The sequence below is a fragment of the Hyla sarda genome, chromosome 13 (genome assembly GCF_029499605.1).
Source record: "Hyla sarda isolate aHylSar1 chromosome 13, aHylSar1.hap1, whole genome shotgun sequence".
NCBI classification, from domain to species: domain Eukaryota; kingdom Metazoa; phylum Chordata; class Amphibia; order Anura; family Hylidae; genus Hyla; species Hyla sarda.
Genome location: NC_079201.1, coordinates 5210541 through 5237437, shown reverse-complemented (window position 1 = coordinate 5237437; position 26897 = coordinate 5210541). Strand labels below are relative to the sequence as shown.

Below are 26897 nucleotides of genomic sequence, written 5' to 3'. Positions count from 1 at the left end.
GCTTAGATACAGCAGCACAGTATTGCACATGACAGGCTTAGATACTGCTCAGCACAGTATCGTACAGGACAGGCTTAGATACAGCCCAGCACAGTATCGCACAAGACAGGCTTAGATACAGCTCAGCACAGTATCGTACAGGACAGGCTTAGATACAGCAGCACAGTATCGCACATGACAGGCTTAGATACAGCTCAGCACAGTATCGTACAGGACAGGCTTAGATACAGCCCAGCACAGTATCGCACATGACAGGCTTAGATACAGCTCAGCACAGTATCGCACATGAAAGGCTTAGATACAGAACAGTATCGCACATGAAAGGCTTAGATACAGCAGCTCAGCACAGTATCGCACATGACAGGCTTAGATACAGCAGTTCAGCACAGTATCGTATATGACAGGCTTAGATACAGCAGCACAGTATCGCACATGACAGGCTTAGATACAGCAGCACAGTATCGCACATGACAGGCTTAGATACAGCCCAGTATCGCACATAACAGGCTTAGATACTCTCGGAGGACCTGTGTAATGTGTTACCGGTTATTTGAGGTGATCTGCTGCTCACACATTGACAGCGCAGGGTGATCACTTCTATCTAGGAACCAAGGGGTTAACCCTACATTCACGCGCTTTAATGTTGTGGTCCAGATCAGCTGGAGTAAACAGACAGCGGGGGCAGCCAATGAGGCGAGAGGAGGCGGAGGAACAGAGCCAATCAGAGTCAAGGCCCGCCCCGGATACTTAACGGCGGAGGGTGAGACCACGTGCTCCTGTCAGGGGTCTCAGGTGTGTGGCGGGAAGAGGGGTAAAACCATTACACCTAGGAGGGGGACACTTCAGAGTGTTACTGTGTATAGGGGACTGTGGGGGCAGTGATACTGTGTATAGGGGACTGTGGGGGGCAGTGATACTGTGTATAGGGGACTGTGGGGGGCAGTGATACTGTGTATAGGGGACTGTGGTGGGGCAGTGATACTGTGTATAGGGGACTGTGGGGGGCGGTGATACTGTGTATAGGGGACTGTGGGGGGGGGGGGCGGTGATACTGTGTATAGGGGACTGTGGGGGGGGGCAGTGATACTGTGTATAGGGGACTGTGGGGGGGGCAGTGATACTGTGTATAGGGGACTGTGGGGGGGGCAGTGATACTGTGTATAGGGGACTGTGGGGGGGGGGGGGGCAGTGATACTGTGTATAGGGGACTGTGGGGGGGGCAGTGATACTGTGTATAGGGGACTGTGGGGGGCGGCGATACTGTGTGTAGGGGACTGTGGGGGGGCGGCGATACTGTGTATAGGGGACTGTGGGGGGGCGGTGATACTGTGTATAGGGGACTGTGGGGGGCGGTGATACTGTGTATAGGGGACTGTGGGGGCGGTGATACTGTGTATAGGGGACTGTGGGGGGGGCAGTGATACTGTGTATAGGGGACTGTGGGGGGGGCAGTGATACTGTGTATAGGGGACTGTGGGGGGGGGGGCAGTGATACTGTGTATAGGGGACTGGGGGGGGCAGTGATACTGTGTATAGGGGACTGGGGGGCAGTGATACTGTGTATAGGGGACTGGGGGGGCAGTGATACTGTGTATAGGGGACTGGGGGGGCAGTGATACTGTGTATAGGGGACTGGGGGGGCAGTGATACTGTGTATAGGGGACTGTGGGGGGCGGTGATACTGTGTATATGGGACTGTGGGGGCAGTGATACTGTGTATAGGGGACTGTGGGGGGCGGTGATACTGTGTATATGAGACTGTGGGGGCAGTGATACTGTGTATAGGGGACTGTGGGGGGCGGTGATACTGTGTATAGGGGACTGGGGGGGGGGCAGGGCAGTGATACTGTGTATAGGGGACTGGGGGGGCAGTGATACTGTGTATAGGGGACTGGGGGGGGCAGTGATACTGTGTATAGGGGACTGGGGGGGCAGTGATACTGTGTATAGGGGACTGGGGGGGCAGTGATACTGTGTATAGGGGACTGGGGGGGCAGTGATACTGTGTATAGGGGACGGGGGGCAGTGATACTGTGTATAGGGGACTGTGGGGGGGGCAGTGATACTGTGTATAGGGCACTGTGGGGGGGGCAGTGATACTGTGTATAGGGGACTGTGGGGGGGGCAGTGATACTGTGTATAGGGGACTGTTGGGGGCAATGATACTGTGTATAGGGGACTGTGGGGGGGGCAGTGATACTGTGTATAGGGGACTGTTGGGGGCAATGATACTGTGTATAGGGGACTGTGGGGGGGCAGTGATACTGTGTATAGGGCACTGTGGGGGGGGCAGTGATACTGTGTATAGGGCACTGTGGGGGGGGCAGTGATACTGTGTATAGGGCACTGTGGGGGGGGCAGTGATACTGTGTATAGGGGACTGTGGGGGGGGGGCAGTGATACTGTGTATAGGGGACTGTGGGGGGGGGGGGCAGTGATACTGTGTATAGGGGACTGTTGGGGGCAATGATACTGTGTATAGGGGACTGTGGGGGGGCGGTGATACTGTGTATAGGGCACTGTGGGGGGGGCAGTGATACTGTGTATAGGGCACTGTGGGGGGGCAGTGATACTGTGTATAGGGGACTGTGGGGGCAGTGATACTGTGTATAGGGGACTGTGGGGGCAGTGATACTGTGTATAGGGGACTGTGGGGGGCGGTGATACTGTGTATAGGGGACTGTGGGGGGCGGTGATACTGTGTATATGGGACTGTGGGGGCAGTGATACTGTGTATAGGGGACTGTGGGGGGCGGTGATACTGTGTATAGGGGACTGGGGAAGTGATACTGTGTATAGGGGGCTGTGGGGGGGGGGGCAGTGATACTGTGTATAGGGGACTGGGGGGGCAGTGATACTGTGTATAGGGGACTGTGGGGGGGGCAGTGATACTGTGTATAGGGGACTGTGGGGTGGCAGTGATACTGTGTATAGGGCACTGTGGGGGGGCAGTGATACTGTGTATAGGGGACTGGGGGGCGGTGATACTGTGTATAGGGGACTGTGGGGGGGGGGCAGTGATACTGTGTATAGGGCACTGTGGGGGGGGGGGGGGGCGGTGATACTGTGTATAGGGGACTGGGGGGCGGGGATACTGTGTATAGGGGACTGTTGGGGGCGGTGATACTGTGTATAGGGGACTGTGGGGGGGGGCAGTGATACTGTGTATAGGGGACTGTGGGGGGGGGAGGTGATACTGTGTATAGGGGACTGTGGGGGCGGTGATACTGTGTATAGGGGTCTGTGGGGGGTGGTGATACTGTGTATAGGGGACTGTGGGGGGTGGTGATACTGTGTATAGGACTGTGGGGGGGCGGTGATACTGTGTATAGGGGACTGTGGGGGGGGCGGTGATACTGTGTATAGGGGACTGTGGGGGGCAGTGATACTGGTATATAGGGGACTGGGGGGGGCAGTGATACTGTGTATAGGGGACTGTGGGGGGGGCGGTGATACTGTGTATAGGGGACTGTGGGGGGGGGGGCGGTGATACCGTGTATAGGGGACTGTGGGGGGGGGGGGGGGGCGGTGATACTGTGTATAGGGGACTGTGGGGGGCAGTGATACTGGTGTATAGGGGACTGGGGGGGGCAGTGATACTGTGTATAGGGGACTGTGGGGGGGGGCGGTGATACTGTGTATAGGGGACTGTGGGGGGCGGTGATACTGTGTATAGGGGACTGTTGGGGGGGGCGGTGATACCGTGTATAGGGGACTGTGGGGGGCGGTGATACTGTGTATAGGGGACTGTGGGGGCAGTGATACTGTGTAAAGGGGACTGTGGGGGGGTGGGGGCGGTGATACCGTGTAAAGGGGACTGTGGGGGCGGTGATACTGTGTATAGGGGACTGTGGGGGCGGTGATACTGTGTATAGGGGACTGTGGGGGCGGTGATACTGTGTATAGGGGACTGTGGGGGCGGTGATACTGTGTATAGGGGACTGTGGGGGGGCGGTGATACTGTGTATAGGGGACTGTGGGGGGGCGGTGATACTGTGTATAGGGGACTGTGGGGGGGGCGGTGATACTGTGTATATGGGACTCTGGGGGGTGGTGATACTGTGTAGGGGACTGTGGGGGGCGGTGATACTGTGTATAGGGGACTGTGCGGGGCGGTGATACTGTGTAGAGGGGACTGTGGGGGCGGTGATACTGTGTAGAGGGGTCTCTGGGGGCAGTGATACTGTGTAGAGGGGACTGTGGGGGGCAGTGATACTGTGTAGAGGGGACTGTGGGGGGCAGTGATACTGTGTATATGGGACTGTGGGGGGCGGTGATACTGTGTATATGGGACTGTGGGGGGCGGTGATACTGTGTATAGCGGACTGTGGGGGGGCGGTGATACTGTGTATAGGGGACTGTGGGGGGGCGGTGATACTGTGTATAGGGGACTGTGGGGGGCGGTGATACTGTGTATAGGGGACTGTGGGGGGCGGTGATACTGTGTATAGGGGACTGTGGGGGGCAGTGATACCGTGTATAGGGGACTGTGGGGGGCGGTGATACTGTGTATAGGGGACTGTGGGGGCGGTGATACTGTGTATAGGGGACTGTGGGGGCAGTGATACTGTGTAAAGGGGACTGTGGGGGGGTGGGGGCGGTGATACTGTGTAAAGGGGACTGTGGGGGCGGTGATACTGTGTAAAGGGGACTGTGGGGGCGGTGATACTGTGTATAGGGGACTGTGGGGGCGGTGATACTGTGTATAGGGGACTGTGGGGGGGCGGTGATACTGTGTATAGGGGACTGTGGGGGGGGCGGTGATACTGTGTATATGGGACTCTGGGGGGTGGTGATACTGTGTAGGGGACTGTGGGGGGCGGTGATACTGTGTATAGGGGACTGTGCGGGGCGGTGATACTGTGTAGAGGGGACTGTGGGGGCGGTGATACTGTGTAGAGGGGTCTCTGGGGGCAGTGATACTGTGTAGAGGGGACTGTGGGGGGCAGTGATACTGTGTAGAGGGGACTGTGGGGGGCAGTGATACTGTGTATATGGGACTGTGGGGGGCGGTGATACTGTGTATATGGGACTGTGGGGGGCGGTGATACTGTGTATAGCGGACTGTGGGGGGGCGGTGATACTGTGTATAGGGGACTGTGGGGGGCGGTGATACTGTGTATAGGGGACTGTGGGGGGCGGTGATACTGTGTATAGGGGACTGTGGGGGGCGGTGATACTGTGTATAGGGGACTGTGGGGGGCGGTGATACCGTGTATAGGGGACTGTGGGGGGCGGTGATACTGTGTATAGGGGACTGTGGGGGCGGTGATACTGTGTATAGGGGACTGTGGGGGCAGTGATACTGTGTAAAGGGGACTGTGGGGGGGGTGGGGGCGGTGATACTGTGTAAAGGGGACTGTGGGGGCGGTGATACTGTGTAAAGGGGACTGTGGGGGCGGTGATACTGTGTAAAGGGGACTGTGGGGGCGGTGATACTGTGTATAGGGGACTGTGGGGGCGGTGATACTGTGTATAGGGGACTGTGGGGGGGCGGTGATACTGTGTATAGGGGACTGTGGGGGGGCGGTGATACTGTGTATAGGGGACTGTGGGGGGGGCGGTGATACTGTGTATAGGGGACTGTGGGGGGGGCGGTGATACTGTGTATATGGGACTCTGGGGGGTGGTGATACTGTGTAGGGGGGACTGTGGGGGGCGGTGATACTGTGTAGAGGGGACTGTGGGGGCGGTGATACTGTGTAGAGGGGTCTCTGGGGGCAGTGATACTGTGTAGAGGGGACTGTGGGGGGCAGTGATACTGTGTAGAGGGGACTGTGGGGGGCGGTGATACTGTGTATATGGGACTGTGGGGGGCGGTGATACTGTGTATATGGGACTGTGGGGGGCGGTGATACTGTGTATAGCGGACTGTGGGGGGCGGTGATACTGTGTATAGGGGACTGTGGGGGGCGGTGATACTGTGTATAGGGGACTGTGGGGGGCGGTGATACTGTGTATAGGGGACTGTGGGGGGCGGTGATATTGTGTATAGGGGACTGTGGGGGGCGGTGATATTGTGTATAGGGGACTGTGGGGGGCGGTGATACCGTGTATAGGGGACTGTGGGGGGGCGGTGATACCGTGTATAGGGGACTGTGGGGGGGCGGTGATACTGTGTATAGGGGACTGTGTGGGGCGGTGATGCTGTGTATAGGGGACTGTGGGGGGGCGGTGATGCTGTGTATAGGGGACTGTGGGGGGGCGGTGATGCTGTGTATAGGGGACTGTGGGGGCAGTGATACTGTGTATAGGGGACTGTGGGGGCGGTGATGCTGTGTATAGGGTACTGTGGGGGGCGGTGATACCGTGTATAGGGGACTGGGGGGCGGTGATACTGTGTATAGGGGACTGTGGGGGGGCGGTGATGCTGTGTATAGGGGACTGGGGGGCGGTGATGCTGTGTATAGGGGACTGGGGGGCGGTGATACTGTTTTGGGGACTGGGGGGCAGTGATACTGTGTTGGGGACTGGGGGCGGTGATACTGTGTATAGGGGTCTGTGGGGGCGGTGATACTGTGTATATGGGACTCTGGGGGGCGGTGATACTGTGTAGAGGGGACTGTGGGGGGCGGTGATACTGTGTAGAGGGGTCTGTGGGGGCGGTGATACTGTGTAGAGGGGTCTGTGGGGGGCGGTGATACTGTGTATAGGGGACTGTGGGGGGCAGTGATACTGTGTATAGGGGACTGTGGGGGGCGGTGATACTGTGTATAGGGGACTGTGGGGGGCGGTGATACTGTGTATAGGGGACTGTGGGGGGCGGTGATACTGTGTATAGGGGACTGTGGGGGGCGGTGATACTGTGTATAGGGGACTGTGGGGGGCAGTGATACCGTGTATAGGGGACTGTGGGGGTGGTGATACTGTGTAGAGGGGTCTGTGGGGGCGGTGATACTGTGTATAGGGGACTGTGGGGGCGGTGATACTGTGTAGAGGGGTCTGTGGGGGCAGTGATACTGTGTATATGGGGTGACTCTTCTTCTGTTGTTTGCAGTCCCATGAAGCAATGCGGCCTCAGCACTCCGGACCCCCGTCATGTGGAGGAGACCGGTCCGGACCCCCGTCATGTGGAGGAGACCGGTCCGGACCCCCGTCATGTGGAGGAGACCGGTCCGGACCCCCGTCATGTGGAGGAGACCGGTCCGGACCCCCCAGCTGATGTGGTGGGTGACACCTGAAATATGAAATAAAATATCTCCCCATCACATGCTGATCTACCCACAATCCTCTGCAGACCTGCCTCATGTCCCCCCCCCCATATGTTCCTGAAGAGGGAGGAGGTGAAGCCTTATTGAGGACTATCTGGGGGTCCATCTGGCCCGGTGTACAGCTGTTCATAGACCCCTTCTCTGGACCCCCCCCCCCCCCCGGTTACCCATCAGGTTCTTTTGGGGCCTCCTGTACAGATTTGATTTATTTTCGGCAATTTTCATGCAGTAGTAAAGCATTTCACGGAGATATAAATTTTTATGTCAGTGGGAGAAGCACTCTATCACAGGATACAATAAGGCAGAGTTTCCCCACTAGTGCACCTCCAGCTGTTGCAAAACTACAACTCCCAGCATGCCCGGACAGCCAACGGCTGTCCGAGCATGCTGGGAGGTGTAGTTTTGCAACAGCTGGAGGCGCACTATTTTGAAAACACTGCCATAGGATCTTAAAAATAAATAAAATAAAATAATAATTCTAAACTAAAACAGGACTAATAAAACATATAAATGCAAATATTTTAAATGAGATCAATAAAAAATCCTTTAAAAGAAGCAAAATTGCCCATAATGGATAAACCAATAAAAACTAGTAGTCATTAATCACAGTATCACACAACAATTTCAAGAGGAATTACCCCTGTAGTGTTGCCCTATAGAACACTAAAACCTGTTTCGACGCGTTTCTCCTACGCTGGTAAATGGTTGGTTTCATCAGGGGACCAAAGACTGTAATTTGAAACCCAACTGTCGATATGATTGTATAACTCTCTTGCCCATGTTCTCTGTTCCTCCGTTACATTGTCTGATGTCCCCGTTCATATTTTTTGCAGTCCATCATCGTTCCCCTCTACAACGCCGAGCCGTGGTTGGACGAGTGCTTGACCTCCGTCTTCAAGCAGGACTTTGGCGGCGTCCTGGAGCTCTCTATATACAATGATGGCAGCACTGTGAGTAGGATATTAGATTCCGTTTTATAGAACTCTCAAAAAAGACCGGGGGGGGGGGTTGATCTACGTGCTGTTACCGGGTGGGGGTGGTAGGTCGCATAGACAGTAGTCAGACTCGCTTCCTGGAAAGGGCAATGAAAAGAGGATCGCCCGCAGAATGTATCGAAGCGCTGACCAAAACAGTATAAAATTACGAAGACCGATATACAGACAGATCAAACAATAAAATAATGTATTCCAGTCACCTCTCTATCAGATCCAGGGACCCGATGAAGATAGAGGTGATATTTCGAAACCCGTCTGCATAATTTTTTTTTATTGTTTTATCGTTCCTTTTTTCTTTTTTACGTGATCCCGTTATCCCTTTATAGCGGGGAAGCTTGGATATAAGGGGCTGTTTGATGAAACTTAACAATGTCTGTTACACAGAAAAGTTACAAATTGTTTCTTTACAACTTCAAAAGTAGCAAAATATTAGCCTTTAGATGTTTTCCAATCGCTGTGCCCCCAGGAGTCGAAAAATTACAACTCCCAGCATGTCCGTACAGCCACTGAGAGGGAGAGGATGAATATTGTCTATGCCAGAGAGGAGAAGACTGGACAAGGACCTCTCTGCGATACGTTTTTCTCTATTTCTGTTTCAAAACTACAACTCTCAGCATGCCCGGACAGCCTTAGGCTGTCCGGGCATGCTGGGAGTTATAGTTTTGCAACAGCTGGAGGCACACTGGTTGGGAAACACTGATCTAGAGGCTAAAAACCTCTCCTGATTTCATTCACAGATGGGAAGCAGAGATCTAGGGAACTTTACATTTTTACAAAAGTTTATTACGAAGTTTCACAGTTTGGTTTTATAAATTTATTTTAGGACAGTTCTGCTGACATCATACAGAGGTGGAAGCCGCAGCTGGAAGAAAGAGGCATCAGGGTCATTGTGGGAGGTCATGAGGGCCAAAGGCCCCGAGGGGGTAAGAGCCAAACCTGAGACCAGAGTAATCACACATCTGTAGGGTCAGCAGTCCTACAGCCAGGAGGAAGGGAATTCATAATTTCTTTCCAGTCTGACCACAGTGCCCTCTGCTGACACCTCTGTCCATGTCAGGAACTGTCCAGAGCAGGAGCAAATCGCCATAGCAAACCTCTCCTGCTCCGGACAGTTCCTGACATGGACAGAGGTGGCAGCAGAGAGCTTTAAAAAAAAAAAAAATAATAAATTACCCCTTTAATGTATGATCAGCAGAATAGTGAGTACAGCTCTGGAGTATAATACAGGATATAACTCAGGATCAGTACAGGATAAGTAATGTATGTACACAGTGACCTCACCAGCAGAATAGTGAGTACAGCTCTGGAGTATAATACAGGATATAACTCAGGATCAGTACAGGATAAGTAATGTAATGTATGTACACAGTGACCTCACCAGCAGAATAGTGAGTACAGCTCTGGAGTATAATACAGGATATAACTCAGGATCAGTACAGGATAAGTAATGTATGTACACAGTGACCTCACCAGCAGAATAGTGAGTACAGCTCTGGAGTATAATACAGGATATAACTCAGGATCAGTACAGGATAAGTAATGTAATGTATGTACACAGTGATCTCACCAGCAGAATAGTGAGTACAGCTCTGGAGTATAATACAGGATATAAATCGAGATTTTCCTAGCTTGTGACGGAAAATATTAGTTATATGAAGACAGGAGGCGAGTATCTTATGCATTATCTTTCTTTAATAATGCCCATAGCAGAACACTTTGGTATTCAATTTAATAAAGAAAAAACTACAACTCCCAGCAGTCCTAGGGCCACAGCAGTCACTCCTCCTCCGTAGCCCCTATATAAGGACTGCCCCCATATAGATCTTCCTCTTTCTTCATGCGAATCAGAACCGCACAAACGACTTTATCCAGACATCCACAGTTGCACGCGAACACTCGGTCCTTCAACCTCGGGCAGCAGAAGCCTGGATGGCAGGGAAAACCCAACTTCGTCCCAACGGGGACCGTAGAGGAACCAAACAGCCGGAAAACGACCGGTCAACCAAACTCAGGAACACCGCCTTCGCGTTCAATATCCTGCAAAGACAACAAAAAGTCGTAATAGGGTGGGTAGGGAGGGAAGATACTCGCCTCCTGTCTTCATATAACTAATATTTTCCGTCACAAGCTAGGAAAATCTCGATTTATATATCAGACAGGAGGCTCATATCTTATGCAAGTTCGAAGCTAACAATTAGTTAAGACAAAGAAATAATAAACAGCTAGAGTATTATAAGACTGACATAGACACGTGGTCCTCCGGTCTGAAGTAGAACTGACGGAAGGTGGTCTCTGAAGACCAATCAGCCGCCATCAATAAGTCGGAGAGGGAGCCCCCTGCTGTGACTATCTTCGTAGCCATAGCGCCCCTGGACGAGTGAGCTCCGAACAGAGATGTATCAATACCCGCCATGTCCATGGCGGAACGAACCCAACGCGCTAGAGTAGCGGAGGCAACCGGAAGATGGGGTCTGACATAAGAGACGAGGAGTTGAGGGGAATCCGGAGAGCGCAGATCCGCCGTCTGTGATTCGTACGCCTGTAGGCAACGAACAACGCAAAGCTTCGGGTGCGCAGGAAAAAACGGATAAAAAACCGAATGAATACCCGTCTTGGTCCTACGGACCACCGAGAATCTCACTCCCTGAGGCGAAAATTGTCGTCTAGAGACGTCCAAAGCCTTCACGTCGGAGACACGTTTGATGGACACCAAACAAAGAAGGACCGTCAACTTATATGACAACCTTTTCAGGGAGAGGTCGTCATTGTCCGGCCAAGAAGTAAACATATCGAGCAGTCTGGAGACATCCCAGGTCGAATGATACCTAGGCCTAGGGGGACGTTGAAATTTTATGCCGCGCAAAAGTCTACAAACCAGCGGGTGTTTGCCGATCGGTAGGGAGTCCACAGGGCAATGGTAAGCCGCAATAGCCGATCGGTATACATTAATGGAACTGTAGGATTTGCCAGATTCAAAAGAATCTGCCAGATAGTTCACCACTACAGACACAGGTGCATGTACGGGATCAGCCTGCCGTTGATCACACCAACGAACCCAGAGTCTCCAGGCTGATCGATAAGCCGATCTAGTCCCGGGGGCCCAGGCCAGGGCGAGGAGATCCCTAGCTGATTTTGAAAGGTCGTGATCCGCGTCTGAGACCCCGAAACCAACCACGCGAGGAGAGGAAGTTTGCCTTCCATGATCAGAGGATGGAGATCCCCGGTCGGGTTGGTGAGAAGGTGTGGAAAGTGGGGTAGCACTCTGGGATAATCCACAGCCATCCCCAGAAGGAGGGGAAACCATGGCTGCGTCGGCCACCAAGGGGTGATCATCACAGTCGTCGCTCTCTGGTTCGTCGCATGTAGGAGAACCCGGGGGATCAACTGAAAGGGAGGAAACGCATAATGCGTTCCCGTCGGCCAGACGAGGCGGAGAGCGTCTACCGCAGATGCCTCTGGGTCCGGTCTCCAGCTGAAAAAGCGGGGCAGTTGCCGGTTGAGGCGGGACGCGAAAAGGTCCACTTGCAACGGGCCCCACAGTTGCCGTAATTGCAGGAAGACGGAGCGATCCAGCCGCCAGTCGCTGGAATCGATGAGATAGCGAGAGTTCCAATCGGCCACCGTATTGGACACCCCTGGAATGTACTCCGCTACCGGGATAATGTTGCGGGCCAGGCAAAAATGCCAGAAGTCTTTGGCAAGGTCCGCCAGGATCTTGGACCTGGTGCCCCCCAAACGGTTGACGTATTGGACCGCCGCCACGTTGTCCATGCGTAGTAACACACAACAATTGGACGAACGAGGCATGAAACTCTTGACTGCAAAATACGCTGCCAGAAGCTCCAATGCATTGATATGCAGATTGGTCTCCTTGACGGACCAGGTCCCCCCGGTGGAAACCTCCCCGCATCGGGCGCCCCAGCCAAGTCGGCTCGCGTCCGACTCTATGATGACGTCTGGGTAAGGGTGGAAGATGGCTTTGCCGTTCCACTCGACGGCATGTCGAAGCCACCAGCGTAACTCTTCGATAGCAGCCGGACAAAGGGGTACTTTGTCCGCGTATCTGAGGCCCTGGCGTAGATGTAAGATCTTGAGCCTCTGAAGGGCTCGGTAGTGCAAGGGGGCCGGAAAGATGGCTTGTATGGAAGCCGCCAGGAGACCCACCAGTCGTGCCAGAATCCGTAAGGACAAGCAACCTTTGCGCAAAACTGCCCTGATTTCTTTGCGGATCAGGGCTAATTTGGACTTGGGAAGTCGCAGCAGTGCGCGATTGGTGTCCACCAAGAAACCCAGGAACTCCATCTCCTGACTTGGAGTCAGGACCGATTTTTCTCGGTTGATTATGAAGCCCAGAGAATGTAGTAGTGATATCGCCCATGACATGTGAAGGGAGGCCTGAGATTTGGAATGGGCCATGATGAGAAGGTCGTCTAAGTAAATGATCAGACGAACCCCCCTGCTCCTCAGAGCCGCTACCACCGGTTTCATCAGTTTGGTGAAACACCACGGGGCGGACGAAAGGCCGAACGGGAGGCAGGTAAATTGCCACATGCGGCCTTTCCAAAGGAAACGGAGGAACTGTTGTGACTCTGGGTGAATGGGGACTGTGAGGTAGGCGTCCTTCAAGTCCACCTTCACCAGCCAGTCTCCTGGCATCAGGAGGTCCCGGAGGGAATGGATCCCCTCCATCTTGAAATGGCGATACGTGACATGTTGGTTTAGGTCTCGTAGGTTTATGACCGGACGATAGCCGCCCCCTTTCTTCTTCACGAGGAAGAGGTTGCTTACGAACCCTAGGGAAGATGGATCGGATTCCACGATCGCATGTTTGAACAGGAGATCCCGTATCTCGTTGTCTATGAGGACAACGTTTTGGTCGGAAAAGTGAATAGGCGGTGGGATGACACCCAGTATCGGCAAGGATTGGAATTCTATGTGAAATCCCCCCACTGTCTGAAGAATCCATGCGTCTGCTGTAATCGCAGACCAGGCGTGGGAAAAATACATCAGTCGACCCCCCACAGGTATGTGAGACTGAGGAGTAGAAGGTACACTCACCGGTAGAAGGGCGAGAACGGGGGTATCCACGTCCGCCACGACCTCTCCAGGGACGGCCTCGAGGAGGGAAGAATGGTGATGGTTGAACCACTGGTACTGTGTATGAAGGGGGGGTCTGTGGGTATTGGTATTGGGCGAAAGCTCTGCCCTGCGGCCTGTAGGGAGCAGAACGGCCGGCAGATCGGCCTCTACTTCTGCCGGCCCGGGGAAAAATTTTTGAGGACCCCGATTTTTTTAAGGAATTTTGGGCCTTATCTAAGCCCGTAAAGAGGCCAACGAATCTATTGACGTCTTTCATCAGACTGTCCCCAAAAAGCATGCCTGCTGCCGAGGGACCCGGTTCGGTCTCGGCCAGGTGGGACAGTTGAGGGTCGAGGCGCATCAGGATCGATCGGCGCCTCTCAACTGAGCAGGTGGTGTTGGCCGTACCTGCCAGGCAAATGGCTCTCTGAGCCCACCCACGGAGCTGACGGACGTCCACGGGTTCGTCCGTTGCAGCAGCGTGCTCCGCTAAGTTTAGGATTTTAGTGAGGGGACCCATTAAGTCGAGGATACGCTCCTGTATAGTTTTGAAGGAGCGCTCTATGCCCTTCTTGGTGAATTTACCTGATTTCAACAGATACTTCATCAGGATGGGATCCACCTCAGGGGTGTCCACCACTTTATTGGGGATGAAAGGTCTAGGGCATTCGGCCCTCAGCTTATTGCGGCTGGACCTATCTAGAGACTTGCGCGCCCAGAGTTCCACATATTGGGCCACATGGGGGAGTGGTGACCAGTCGCCTGATCTCGGGTGAGAGATTGCGTCTGGGTGGAACAGGGGCTCTCCTAGGGCATCTAGGATAACCTTGCCCTGCGTGGCAGGGTTGGCGTCGGTGTCGAGCGCCGTATCCCCAGCATCTTCTTCCATATTGGGATTGGACTCATAGTCCTCAGACTCATTGGAAGAACCCGAAGAATCCTCGGTAGAGGAGTCCACATATGAATCGGGTTTTGCCCGCCTAGCAGACTTATGCCTCTTGCCATGTAACTCCCCGAGGCCCAGGGGTCGAGCGGAGTCTGAAGCATGCTGGGGTTGACAGACCGGGGTAGGGACTGTCTGGGGCATATTATTATCTTCCCCTGCCGGGGAGTCAGAGGTATGCTTCCTTTTATGGGAAGCTTTGCCCTTCTTTATCTGTGGCTCTCCACCGTGAAGAGAAGGGACTGGGGCATGGGGACCCGGCTGATGCGGGCCAGAGGGCAACATGGAGGAGGCCAGGGCAGCTTGGACCGACCTGTTAATTAGGTCCTGAATCTGGGTGGCGGACATAAAATGTGCCGAGTCCAGAGAGAGGGGTTCACTTCTGAGAGGGGCAGGTGAAGGTTCCTCAGCCATGGTAACAGGATGTTAAAAGGGGGGAACTAAGGAGTAAGAATGCCTAATATGCACGGGGGTGGAATAAATTCCGATCCACAGGGAGACAATGTGGGGCAACTACACTACCTATTGAGACACAGTACCGGGTTCCGATCCTCCACACCGCAGGCGAAGCACTGTCGTGCGGTGGGAGGGGAGCCCGGAGTTTTACACTCAGGGGACGAAGTCTCGCGAGACTACGTTCCTCTGAGTCCTAATAGGAGATCGCAGAAGTGCCGCCCCTTTACTGAGAGCCGGCCGCAGTGAAGCGGCCAGCCAGAGGGAGAAAACCCCGCCCCCAGCCCGCGCGCGCGAACTCTGAGGAGAAGCGCAAAATGGCGAAAAAGGGGGGGGGGGGGAGGGGAGAATCGCGAACTAATCGCGATCTAAACGCAGGAGTAAGGGAAAACGTCGGAGCGGCGACAGGGAGAAAAAGGAGCCCAGAATCGGGGAAAACCGGCGCTGGGAAGAAGTACAGAGGGTAACAGAAAAAGGTATTACTACAGTAACCTATAAATAATATCACCTATGGAAATATCACCTATAGAGTAACATCACTTATAGAAATAGAAAGTATAATTATTGAATATGGAGTATACTTATCTTGGGTCTGCCATGAGCAGAAAGAAAGAGGAAGATCTATATGGGGGCAGTCCTTATATAGGGGCTACGGAGGAGGAGTGACTGCTGTGGCCCTAGGACTGCTGGGAGTTGTAGTTTTTTCTTTATTAAATTGAATACCAAAGTGTTCTGCTATGGGCATTATTAAAGAAAGATAATGCATAAGATATGAGCCTCCTGTCTGATATATAACTCAGGATCAGTACAGGCTAAGTAATGTAAAGTATATACACAGTGACCTCACCAGCAGAATAGTGAGTACAGCTGTGGAGTATAATACAGGATATAACTCAGGATCAGTACAGGATAAGTAATGTAATGTATGTACACAGTGACCTCACCAGCAGAATAGTAAGTACAGCTCTGGAGTATAATACAGGATATAACTCAGGATCAGTACAGGATAAGTAATGTAATGTATGTACACAGTGACCTCACCAGCTGAATAGTGAGTACAGCTCTGGGGTATAATACAGGATATAACTCGGGATCAGTACAGGATAAGTAATGTAATGTAATGTACACAGTGACCTCACCAGCAGAATAGTAAGTACAGCTCTGGAGTATAATACAGGATATAACTCAGGATCAGTACAGGATAAGTAATGTATGTACACAGTGACCTCACCAGCAGAATAGTGAGTACAGCTCTGGAGTATAATACAGGATATAACTGAGGATCAGTACAGGATAAGTAATGTAATGTATGTACACAGTGACCTCACCAGCAGAATAGTGAGTACAGCTCTGGGGTATAATACAGGATATAACTGATCACCCCCCGCTCCCTGCCCTTTCCCCATTTCCAGCCTCAGGACTCCTCATCCAACCATAACACGGTGCAGATATTTACAGATGGGCCGCGTTTCCCAATATCCGGTGTGGTCCCAGTGATCGGCACAGCCACAATGCCTTTCCATTAGTGCCAAACACAGCTACACTGAAACCAACGGCTGGAGCCGCTGGCCGGGACGCAAGAAAAAAACGTCTGTGTGTGTCCCTGTGGGCCCGGGCCGCGCTCGTATCGGAACGTTCAGCTGTATTGTGTTTCTTCTGGCGTCTCGATCACAACAACTGCCGTGTATGATACGACCGTATAGGAAGTGTAGAATTTATTATCCTATATAAGTGTCTGATCGTGGGGGTCCGACTGCTAGCTTATAAATAAGGTACACTCAGCCAAGTGTCAAGGAGGTGGAGCCAAGACGCTCAAGTGCCACGCTCCGGATCAACCCCTCGCTTGCCCTCCTCTTCACGGCTATCCTAGAGTGACTTATAGAGCTCTGTACATCAGTCAAGGAGGGGCTATGAGGTGAGGGGGAGCGAGGAGTGCTGGACTGTGACACTTAAGCAGCTTGGCTCCACCTTCTTGACTCTTGGCTGAGCCAACATTTTCCAAGTGGTGGACTGCTCCCCAGCTGATCAGCTCTATTATCCGCTATTCAGTGTTCCTGAAATTGTGGCTTTACAGCTGTTGCAAAACTACAACTCCCAGCATGCCCTGACAGCCAGAGGCTGTCAGGGCATGCTGGGAGTTGTAGTTTTGCAACAGCTGGAGAGCCACAGGTTGTCAGTGCATGGTGGGAGATGTAGTTTTGCAACAGCTGGAGACATACAGGTTGGGGACCACTGCAGTAGATTTAAATTTATAGAGGACCTCCGACCCCAGTACACTCAGCGTACACCTTCTGGTCCGCGCGCTCTGCATTCCTCCTGCCGTCCCCCAGACACCATTATCCGGGGTCTGGTGTTTATTTGGCGTTCAGGAGGAGCCGGCGGGCAGGAATATGGGGTCGCTCCTCATTCCAGCCGTGTGTGGAATGTTTTAATATCTGATGGAACGCGCATTGCTGAGCCGGTAACCATGGCAACCCATTTCCTCTTCCCATCCTAACAAGGTCCGCGCTGAATGCAAATCCGCTTGGCACGGAACGCACGTCTCCTTCTCCTTCCGCAAAAAAATAAAACGGAATACGTGAGCGCTGAGGAGCGCGGCCGCACGGAAGCCACTGAGAGAATCGATCTATTTATTATTTACAAGCTGGATGGCAAACACAGCTGTCATGGCCGCCCCGAGCTGCCAGATGTGGGCGCCGTGTCATCTCCGAGCTGGAAATAACAATATTATCACAGGAGAGCGAGGAGAGGATTACTTCACTTATGTTATATAGAGGAATACTGATCCTGAGTTATATCCTGTATTATACCCCAGAGCTGTACTCACTATTCTGCTGGTGAGGTCACTGTGTACATACATTACATTACTTATCCTGTACTGATCCTGAGTTATATCCTGTAATATACCCCAGAGCTGTACTCACTATTCTGCTGGTGAGGTCACTGTGTACATACAGTACATTACTTATCCTGTACTGATCCTGAGTTATATCCTGTATTATACTCCAGAGCTGTACTCACTATTCTGCTGGTGAGGTCACTGTGTACATACATTACATTACTTATCCTGTACTGATCCTGAGTTATATCCTGTATTATACCCCAGAGCTGTACTCACTATTCTGCTGGTGAAGTCACTGTGTACATACATTACTTATCCTGTACTGATCCTGAGTTATATCCTGTATTATACCCCAGAGCTGTACTCACTATTCTGCTGGTGAGGTCACTGTGTACATACATTACATTACTTATCCTGTACTGATCCTGAGTTATATCCTGTATTATACCCCAGAGCTGTACTCACTATTCTGCTGGTGAGGTCACTGTGTACATACATTACATTACTTATCCTGTACTGATCCTGAGTTATATCCTGTATTATACTCCAGAGCTGTACTCACTATTCTGCTGGTGAGATCACTGTGTACATACATTACATTACTTATCCTGTACTGATCCTGAGTTATATCCTGTATTATACTCCAGAGCTGTACTCACTATTCTGCTGGTGAGATCACTGTGTACATACATTACATTACTTATCCTGTACTGATCCTGAGTTATATCCTGTATTATACTCCAGAGCTGTACTCACTATTCTGCTGGTGAGATCACTGTGTACATACATTACATTACTTATCCTGTACTGATCCTAAGTTATATCCTGTATTATACCCCAGAGCTGTACTCACTATTCTGCTGGTGAGGTCACCGTGTACATACATTACATTACTTATCCTGTACTGATCCTGAGTTATATCCTGTATTATACTCCAGAACTGTACTCACTATTCTGCTGGGGAGGTCACTGTGTACATACATTACATTACTTATCCTGTACTGATCCTGAGTTATATCATGTATTATACTCCAGAGCTGTACTCACTATTCTGCTGGTGAGGTCACTGTGTACATACATTACATTACTTATCCTGTACTGATCCTGAGTTATATCCTGTATTATACTCCAGAGCTGTACTCACTATTCTGCTGGTGAGATCACTGTGTACATACAGTACATTACTTATCCTGTACTGATCCTGAGTTATATCCTGTATTATACCCCCGAGCTGTACTCACTATTCTGCTGGTGAGATCACTGTGTACATACATTACATTACTTATCCTGTACTGATCCTGAGTTATATCCTGTATTATACCCCAGAGCTGTACTCACTATTCTGCTGGTGAGAGCACTGTGTACATACATTACATTACTTATCCTGTACTGATCCTGAGTTATATTCTGTATTATACTCCAGAGCTGTACTCACTATTCTGCTGGTGAGGTCACTGTGTACACACATTACATTACTTATCCTGTACTGATCCTGAGTTATATCCTGTATTATACTCCAGAGCTGTACTCACTATTCTGCTGGTGAGATCACTGTGTACATACATTACATTACTTATCATGTACTGATCCTGAGTTATATCCTGTATTATACTCCAGAGCTGTACTCACTATTCTGCTGGTGAGATCACTGTGTACATACATTACATTACTTATCATGTACTGATCCTGAGTTATATCCTGTATTATACTCCAGAGCTGTACTCACTATTCTGCTGGTGAGGTCACTGTGTACATACATTACATTACTTATCCTGTACTGATCCTGAGTTATATCCTGTATTATACTCCAGAGCTGTACTCACTATTCTGCTGGTGAGGTCACTGTGTACATACATTACATTACTTATCCTGTACTGATCCTGAGTTATATCCTGTATTATACTCCAGAGCTGCACTCACTATTTTTCTTGCTGATTTGTTATAATTCTGTGTTTTCTTACCAGGGTGCCTCCAGCTGTTTGAATACTACAACCCCGGGCGTGCTGGGAGTTGTAGTTTTCAAACAGCTGGAGGCACCTTGGTTGGGAAACAATGATATAACTAAACTTTGTAGTAAATAAACTTGGCAGTCCCTGCCCCCGCACATCAGCCCCTGCCCCCGCCCCAGGTATCTATTACCACCATTCTCACTGACTCAGGACTTCTGCTGATAATAAAATAAACTCAAACAATCTTAAGAAATTAAATCCTGTAGCCTGAAGAGCGAGAGCTGCGGTACCAGAAACGGCGGGGGGGGGGGGGGGGGGGGGAAACTCATCATAACATGAAGCTTTATTACAGCCGCTGCCTGAGAGGACGAAACGTGTTTTCAATTTACATTTCAGTTATGAAACCCGATCAATATCCGCATCAAAAGGATAAAAAAAGTATAAAAACATGAAAGGGAGGAAAGAAAAGCGTAAGAACAAATAGTGAGCACAGCTCTGGTGTATAATACAAGATATAACTCAGGATCAGTACAGGATAAGTAATGTAATGTATGTACACAGTGACCTCACCAGCAGAATAGTGAGTACAGCTCTGGTGTATAATACAGGATATAACTCAGGATCAGTACAGGATAAGTAATGTAATGTATGTACACAGTGATCTCACCAGCAGAATAGTGAGTACAGCTCTAGAGTATAATACAGGATATAACTCAGGATCAGTACAGGATAAGTAATGTAATGTATGTACACAGTGACCTCACCAGCAGAATAGTGAGTACAGCTCTGGGGTATAATAGAGGATATAACTCAGGATCAGTACAGGATAAGTAATGTAATGTATGTACACAGTGATCTCACCAGCAGAATAGTGAGTACAGTTCTGGAGTATAATACAGGATATAACTCAGGATCAGTACAGGATAAGTAATGTAATTTATGTACACAGTGACCTCACCAGCAGAATAGTGAGTACAGCTCAGGGGTATAATACAGGATATAACTCAGGATCAGTACAGGATAAGTAATGTAATGTATGTACACAGTGACCTCACCAGCAGAATAGTGAGTACAGCTCTGGGGTATAATACAGGATATAACTCAGGATCAATACAGGATAAGTAATGTAATGTATGTACACAGTGATCTCACCAGCAGAATAGTGAGTACAGTTCTGGAGTATAATACAGGATATAACTCAGGATCAGTACAGGATAAGTAATGTAATTTATGTACACAGTGACCTCACCAGCAGAATAGTGAGTACAGCTCTGGGGTATAATACCGGACATAACTCAGGATCAGCACAGGATAAGTAATGTAATGTATATACACAGTGACCTTACCAGCAGAATAGTGAGTACAGCTCTGGAGTATAATACAGGATATAACCCAGGATCAGTGCAGGATAAGTAATGTAATGTATGTACACAGTGACCTCACCAGCAGAATAGTGAGTACAGCTCTGGGGTATAATACAGGATATAACTCAGGATCAGTACAGGATAAGTAATGTAATGTATGTACACAGTGACCTCACCAGCAGAATAGTGAGTACAGCTCTGGGGTATAATACAGGATATAACTCAGGATCAGTACAGGATAAGTAATGTAATGTATATACACAGTGACCTCACCAGCAGAATAGTGAGTACAGCTCTGGGGTATAATACAGGATATAACTCAGGATCAGTACAGGATAAGTAATGTGATGTATGTACACAGTGACCCCACCAGCAGAATAGTGAGTACAGCTCTGGAGTATAATACAGGATATAACTCAGGATCAGTACAGGATAAGTAATGTAATGTATGTACACAGTGACCCCACCAGCAGAATAGTGAGTACAGCTCTGGAGTATAATAGAGGATATAACTCAGGATCAGTAGAGGATAAGTAACGCTGATCTGACCCCGGTGACTCCTGTATCGGTCTTTCCCTCTCTCGGGTAGATCCCTATCTGTATATAAGACAATTATCTTTACATAGTCTCCCCCTCCGGCAGGATAAGCGATGGTCGTGAATCTTCTCGTCATGTGATCACATCTGTAGCTTTAGACCTAAATGTTTTTTTTCTTCCATCATGTGAAAGTCACAAGTAAGACGTCTCGTCTTATATCTGTAAATGGGATTAACCCTTTCTGTGACTGCACAGTGATTGCAAAACTACAACTCCTAGCATGCTGTCCGGGTATGCTTGGAGTTGTAGTTTTGCAACAGCTGGAGGTCCATAGTTTAAAGACAACGGGTCTAGATGCTAGACTGACACATTTTATGTTTGGCGCACAAGATTGCTACTTTTTTCAGTCGCAGCCTCTGATTTCCGCCATGTTTCATTGTCACATGATCATGGAATGTAGTTCGTTTTTTTTAATACACTTCATCCTGGTTGGACCCGTCCTTGCGGATTTTTACATTTGGGAATAGAATTCCAACCCCTGCGCTAAAGGCGGTCACGAAGTATTAGGGCAAGGAAAGAATACACCGATTACTACTAGCCTTTCCCTACAGTGTGCGTCCAGCTGCTGCATAACTACAACTCCCAGCATGCCGGATACCCCCTGTCCTTATTTATTGTGTGGTATTACAACTTGGCTTTTTTTTTTGTTTTACTTCAATAGAACTTAGTCGCAATACCTTAAACCACCTGAGGATCAAAGTGGTGCTGTTCCTGAACCGTGAAAAGCAGTTTTAATATTCCCAATTCTGGATAAATCCTATAGGGTTCTGTGCTCCATTGGCAGGATATATATAATGTGTGTATACAATGATCCTTCAACTTACAATGGCCTCAACATACAATAGTTTCAACATGCAATGGACTTTTCTGGACCATTGTAACTTGAAACCAGACTCAACATACAATGTACAGACAGTCCAGATCTGCGAGACGTGTCACAACTGGAAAAACTGACCAATCAGAATGGGCATTATACTGGTAATTCACCTCTATTAATGAAGTACAAGCACTGACTGGTGTCTGGTAGCGCCCCCTACAGTACAGGGAGGAACTACAAGTTCTGTACTACTTCTTACCTGTGCCAGGGTTAGCTGCTCCTTTGGACACCAAGGGCGGCTCCATTTGGGGCCCTGTGTGTACTGTATAGGACCCTGAAGAAGCTCCTGTTCTCTACATAAACCAATGTTTCCCAACCAGGGTGCCTCCAGCTGTTGCAAAACTACAACCCCCAGCATGCCCTGACAGCCTTTGGCTGTCCGGGCATGTTGGGAATTGTAGTTTTGCAACGGCTGGAGGCACCCTGGTTGGGAAACACTGACATAGACAGTGATTTACAGCTTCCAGCTGCTATTTCTTACTTTTATATGTTAGGATTTGCTTTATCTGTATTACTTATCTACTTATTGTTCTTTAATCCTCACTTTTTCCTATTTTTGGATGACATTTTGGGGCTTCAGAACCAATTACCAGGTTCCATAGAGTTCTGGTCTCAACATCTAATGGTTTCAACATACAATGGTTGTCCTGGAACCAATTAATATTGTAACTTGAGGGACCACTGTGTGTGTGTGTGTGTGTGTGTGTGTGTGTATATAATATATATATATATATAAATTAAAAATATGAACATGAATAAAAATCTGAATATAAATAAAATATCTAGATAAATAAAAGATTAAATAAATATATAGTGTGTATAGGGTGTGAATCAGGAGTTGTCAGCAGAGTGTGCATATGTATGGGGATTGCTTGGAAGGGATACATTTTAGACATGTGTATAGGAAGGATGGTGATGCGCCACTCCTATTCTCAGGTTGTTTGTGGTATTACAACCTTGCTCCATTCACTTCAGTACAGGACATGAATGGCGCTGTTTCTGGGCCACCATGGTTTTCCTGGATAATTCCTAGAAGGGTTTGTGCTCCTTTGATCGTTGTCACCCAGCGCCATAACCGCCATGTTGCACCAAACGCTGCCCTGTAGACTATTTCCCTGAGGCGATTCTCTTCATTTCCCTCCTCTTTTATCTATATGATCCGTCGTCTCCCCATAAATATACAGAGGAGGACCGTGTTCGGATGTAATAACCTCATCCCCTTCATCTCCTCAAGTCCCGGATTTCTCTTTCTAGAATCCATTTATTTTATTTTGTCAAAGAAGGAAATGAAGAGGATCTGCACTGTGCCGGTCAGGTCCATGGGAACTGAAGCTAAATTCGGGGTGAAGTCCTGGACGCGGTTACAATTCAGGGGCGGTGGGTCGTTCTTTTTCCCACCGCCGAAGCCCTCAGGTGTAAACACCGTCTATAAATAGCAGATTTATTATAATCAGGGAGCCGGTCTTGGCTGTGGTAATCTGGTCCAGATGGGGATCGATGGCGTCCCAGCTGATGATGTCACCGCTCCTGGCCCCTTCTCACAGGAGTGGGGGGCTCGCTGCCTAAATAACCAAAATATAACAGGAATGTTAAATCGGGGTCGGCGTTAACTTTATAATTGCTGGAAAAGGGAGGCTGCAGAGAGGAGCTCATGAGGACTCGATATCGTGATCGATCAGAAGTGCCATGAACGGGTCGAATGAATCCCACCATAGTCCTGGTACTTTAGTGCAGCTTTATTATCTTGGGGAGCAGCTGTCAGCAGAGTGTACATATGTATGGGGTTCGGGAGGAACAGCTTTCAGCAGAGTGTACATATGTATGGAGATCGGGAGGAACAGCTGTCAGCAGAATGTACATATGTATGGGGAGGAACAGCTGTCAGCAGAGAGAACATATGTATGGGGAGGAGCGGCTGTAAGCAAAGTGTACATATGTATGGGGAGGAGCGGCTGTAAGCAGAGTGTACATATGTATGGGGAGGAGCGGCTGTAAGCAGAGTGTACATATGTATGGGGAGGAGCTGCTGTAAGCAGAGTGTACATATGTATGGGGAGGATCAGCTGTCAGCAGAGTGTACATATGTATGGAGATCAGGAGGAACAGCTGTCAGCAGAGTGTACATATGTATGGGGAGGAACGGCTGTCAGCAGAGTGTACATATGTATGGGGAGGAGCGGCTGTCAGCAGAGTGTACATATGTATGGGGAGGTGCGGCTGTAAGCAGAGTGTACGTATGTATGAGGAGGAGCGGCTGTAAGCAGAGTGTACATATGGATGGGGAGGAGCGGCTGTAAGCAGACTGTACGTATGTATGGGGAGGAGCAGCAGTTAGCAGAGTGTATGTATGGGGAGGAGCAGCTGTAAGCAGAGTGTACGTATGTATGGGGAGGAGTGGCTGTAAGCAGAGTGTATGTATGGGGAGGAGCAGCTGTAAGCAGAGTGTACATATGTATGGGGAGGAGTGGCTGTAAGCAGAGTGTACGTATGTATGAGGAGGAGTGGCTGTAAGCAGAGTGTACGTATGTATGGGGAGGAGTGGCTGTAAGCAGAGTGTACATATGTATGGGGAGGAGTGGCTGTAAGCAGAGTGTACATATGTATGGAGAGGAGTGGCTGTAAGCAGAGTGTATGTATGGGGAGGAGTGGCTGTAAGCAGAGTGTATGTATGGGGATGAGCAGCTGTAAGCAGAGTGTACATATGTATGGGGAGGAGCAGCTGTAAGCAGAGTGTACGTATGTATGGGAAGAAACGGCTGTAAGCAGACTGTACGTATGTATGGGGAGGAGTGGCTGTAAGCAGAGTGTACGTATGTATGGGGAGGAGTGGCTGTAAGCAGAGTGTACTTATGTATGGAGAGGAGCGGCTGTAAGCAGAGTGCTTACAGCCACTCCTCCCCATACATACGTACACTCTGCTTACAGCCGCTCCTCTCCATACATACGTACACTCTGCTTACAGCCGCTCCTCCCCATACATATGTATACTCTGCTTACAGCCACTCCTCCCCATACATACGTACTCTGCTTACAGCCACTCCTCCCCATACATACGTACAGAGTACGTATGTATGGGGAGGAGTGGCTGTAAGCAGAGTGTACGTAGGTATGGGGAGGAGCGGCTGTAAGCAGAGTGTACGTATGTATGGAGAGGAGCGGCTGTAAGCAGAGTGTACATGCGTATGGGGAGGAGCGGCTGTAAGCAGACTGTACGTATGTATGGGGAGGAGCAGCTGTAAGCAGAGTGTACGTATGTATGATGAGGAGCTTCTGTAAGCAGAGTGTACATATGTATGGGGAGGAGCGGCTGTAAGCAGACTACGTATGTATGGGGAGGAGCGGCTGTAAGCAGACTACGTATGTATGGGGAGGAGCAGCTGTTAGCAGAGTGTATGTATGGGGAGGAGCAGCTGTAAGCAGAGTGTACGTATGTATGGGGAGGAGTGGCTGTAAGCATAGTGTACGTACGTACGTACGTATGTATGGGGAGGAGTGGCTGTAAGCAGAGTGTACGTACGTATGTATGGGGAGGAGTGGCTGTAAGCAGAGTGTACATATGTATGGGGAGGAGTGGCTGTAAGCAGAGTGTACATATGTATGGGGAGGAGCAGCTTTAAGCAGAGTGTACGTACCTATGTATGGGGAGGAGTGGCTGTAAGCACTCTGCTTACAGCCGCTCCTCTCCATACATACGTACACTCTGCTTACAGCTGCTCCTCCCCATACATATGTACACTCTGCTTACAGCTGCTCCTCCCCATACATATGTACACTCTGCTTACAGCCGCTCCTCCCCATACATATGTACACTCTGCTTACAGCCGCTCCTCCCCATACATATGTCCACTCTGCTTACAGCCGCTCCTCCCCATACATATGTCCACTCTGCTTACAGCCGCTCCTCCCCATACATATGTCCACTCTGCTTACAGCCGCTCCTCCCCATACATATGTCCACTCTGCTTACAGCCGCTCCTCCCCATACATATGTACACTCTTCTTACAGCCGCTCCTCCCAATACGCATGTACACTCTGCTTACAGCCGCTCCTCTCCATACATACGTACACTCTGCTTACAGCGGCTCCTCTCCATACATACGTACACTCTGCTTACAGCCGCTCCTCTCCATACATACGTACACTCTGCTTACAGCCGCTCCTCTCCATACATACGTACACTCTGCTTACAGCCGCTCCTCTCCATACATATGTATACTTTGCTTACAGCCGCTCCTCCCCATACGCATGTACTCTGCTTACAGCCGCTCCTCTCCATACATACGTAAACTCTGTACGTATGTATGGGGAGGAGCGGCTGTAAGCAGAGTGTACGTATGTATGGAGAGGAGCGGCTGTAAGCAGAGTGTACATGCGTATGGGGAGGAGCGGCTGTAAGCAGAGTATACATATGTATGGAGAGGAGCGGCTGTAAGCATAGTGTACGTATGTATGGAGAGGAGCGGCTGTAAGCAGAGTGTACGTATGTATGGAGAGGAGCGGCTGTAAGCAGAGTGTACATGCGTATGGGGAGGAGCGGCTGTAAGCAGAGTGTACATATGTATGGGGAGGAGCGACTGTAAGCAGAG

The 26897-nt window shown here is 50.1% G+C and overlaps 1 protein-coding gene across 12 annotated transcripts in view; it reads left to right on the top strand.

Moving 5' to 3' along the window:
• The first annotated feature begins 696 nt into the window (after window positions 1-696).
• The window catches only part of B3GNTL1 (UDP-GlcNAc:betaGal beta-1,3-N-acetylglucosaminyltransferase like 1), a 261364-nt gene continuing 235163 nt past the window's right edge, over window positions 697-26897 (top strand). For 2 of the 12 annotated variants that reach the window (XM_056549533.1, XM_056549534.1), the window contains exons 1-2: window positions 7143-7166; window positions 8045-8161. Coding sequence is in view for 10 of the 12 variants with exons in the window: in XM_056549531.1 (XP_056405506.1) it covers window positions 7002-7166; window positions 8045-8161; window positions 9030-9129 (382 nt within the window). In the remaining 2 variants the exon portion in view is untranslated. Of the gene's footprint in view, window positions 812-6839; window positions 6852-6997; window positions 7167-8044; window positions 8162-9029; window positions 9130-26897 lie in introns of those variants that run through there. The other 10 variants (XM_056549528.1, XM_056549526.1, XM_056549527.1 and 7 more) reach the window with 10 other exon arrangements.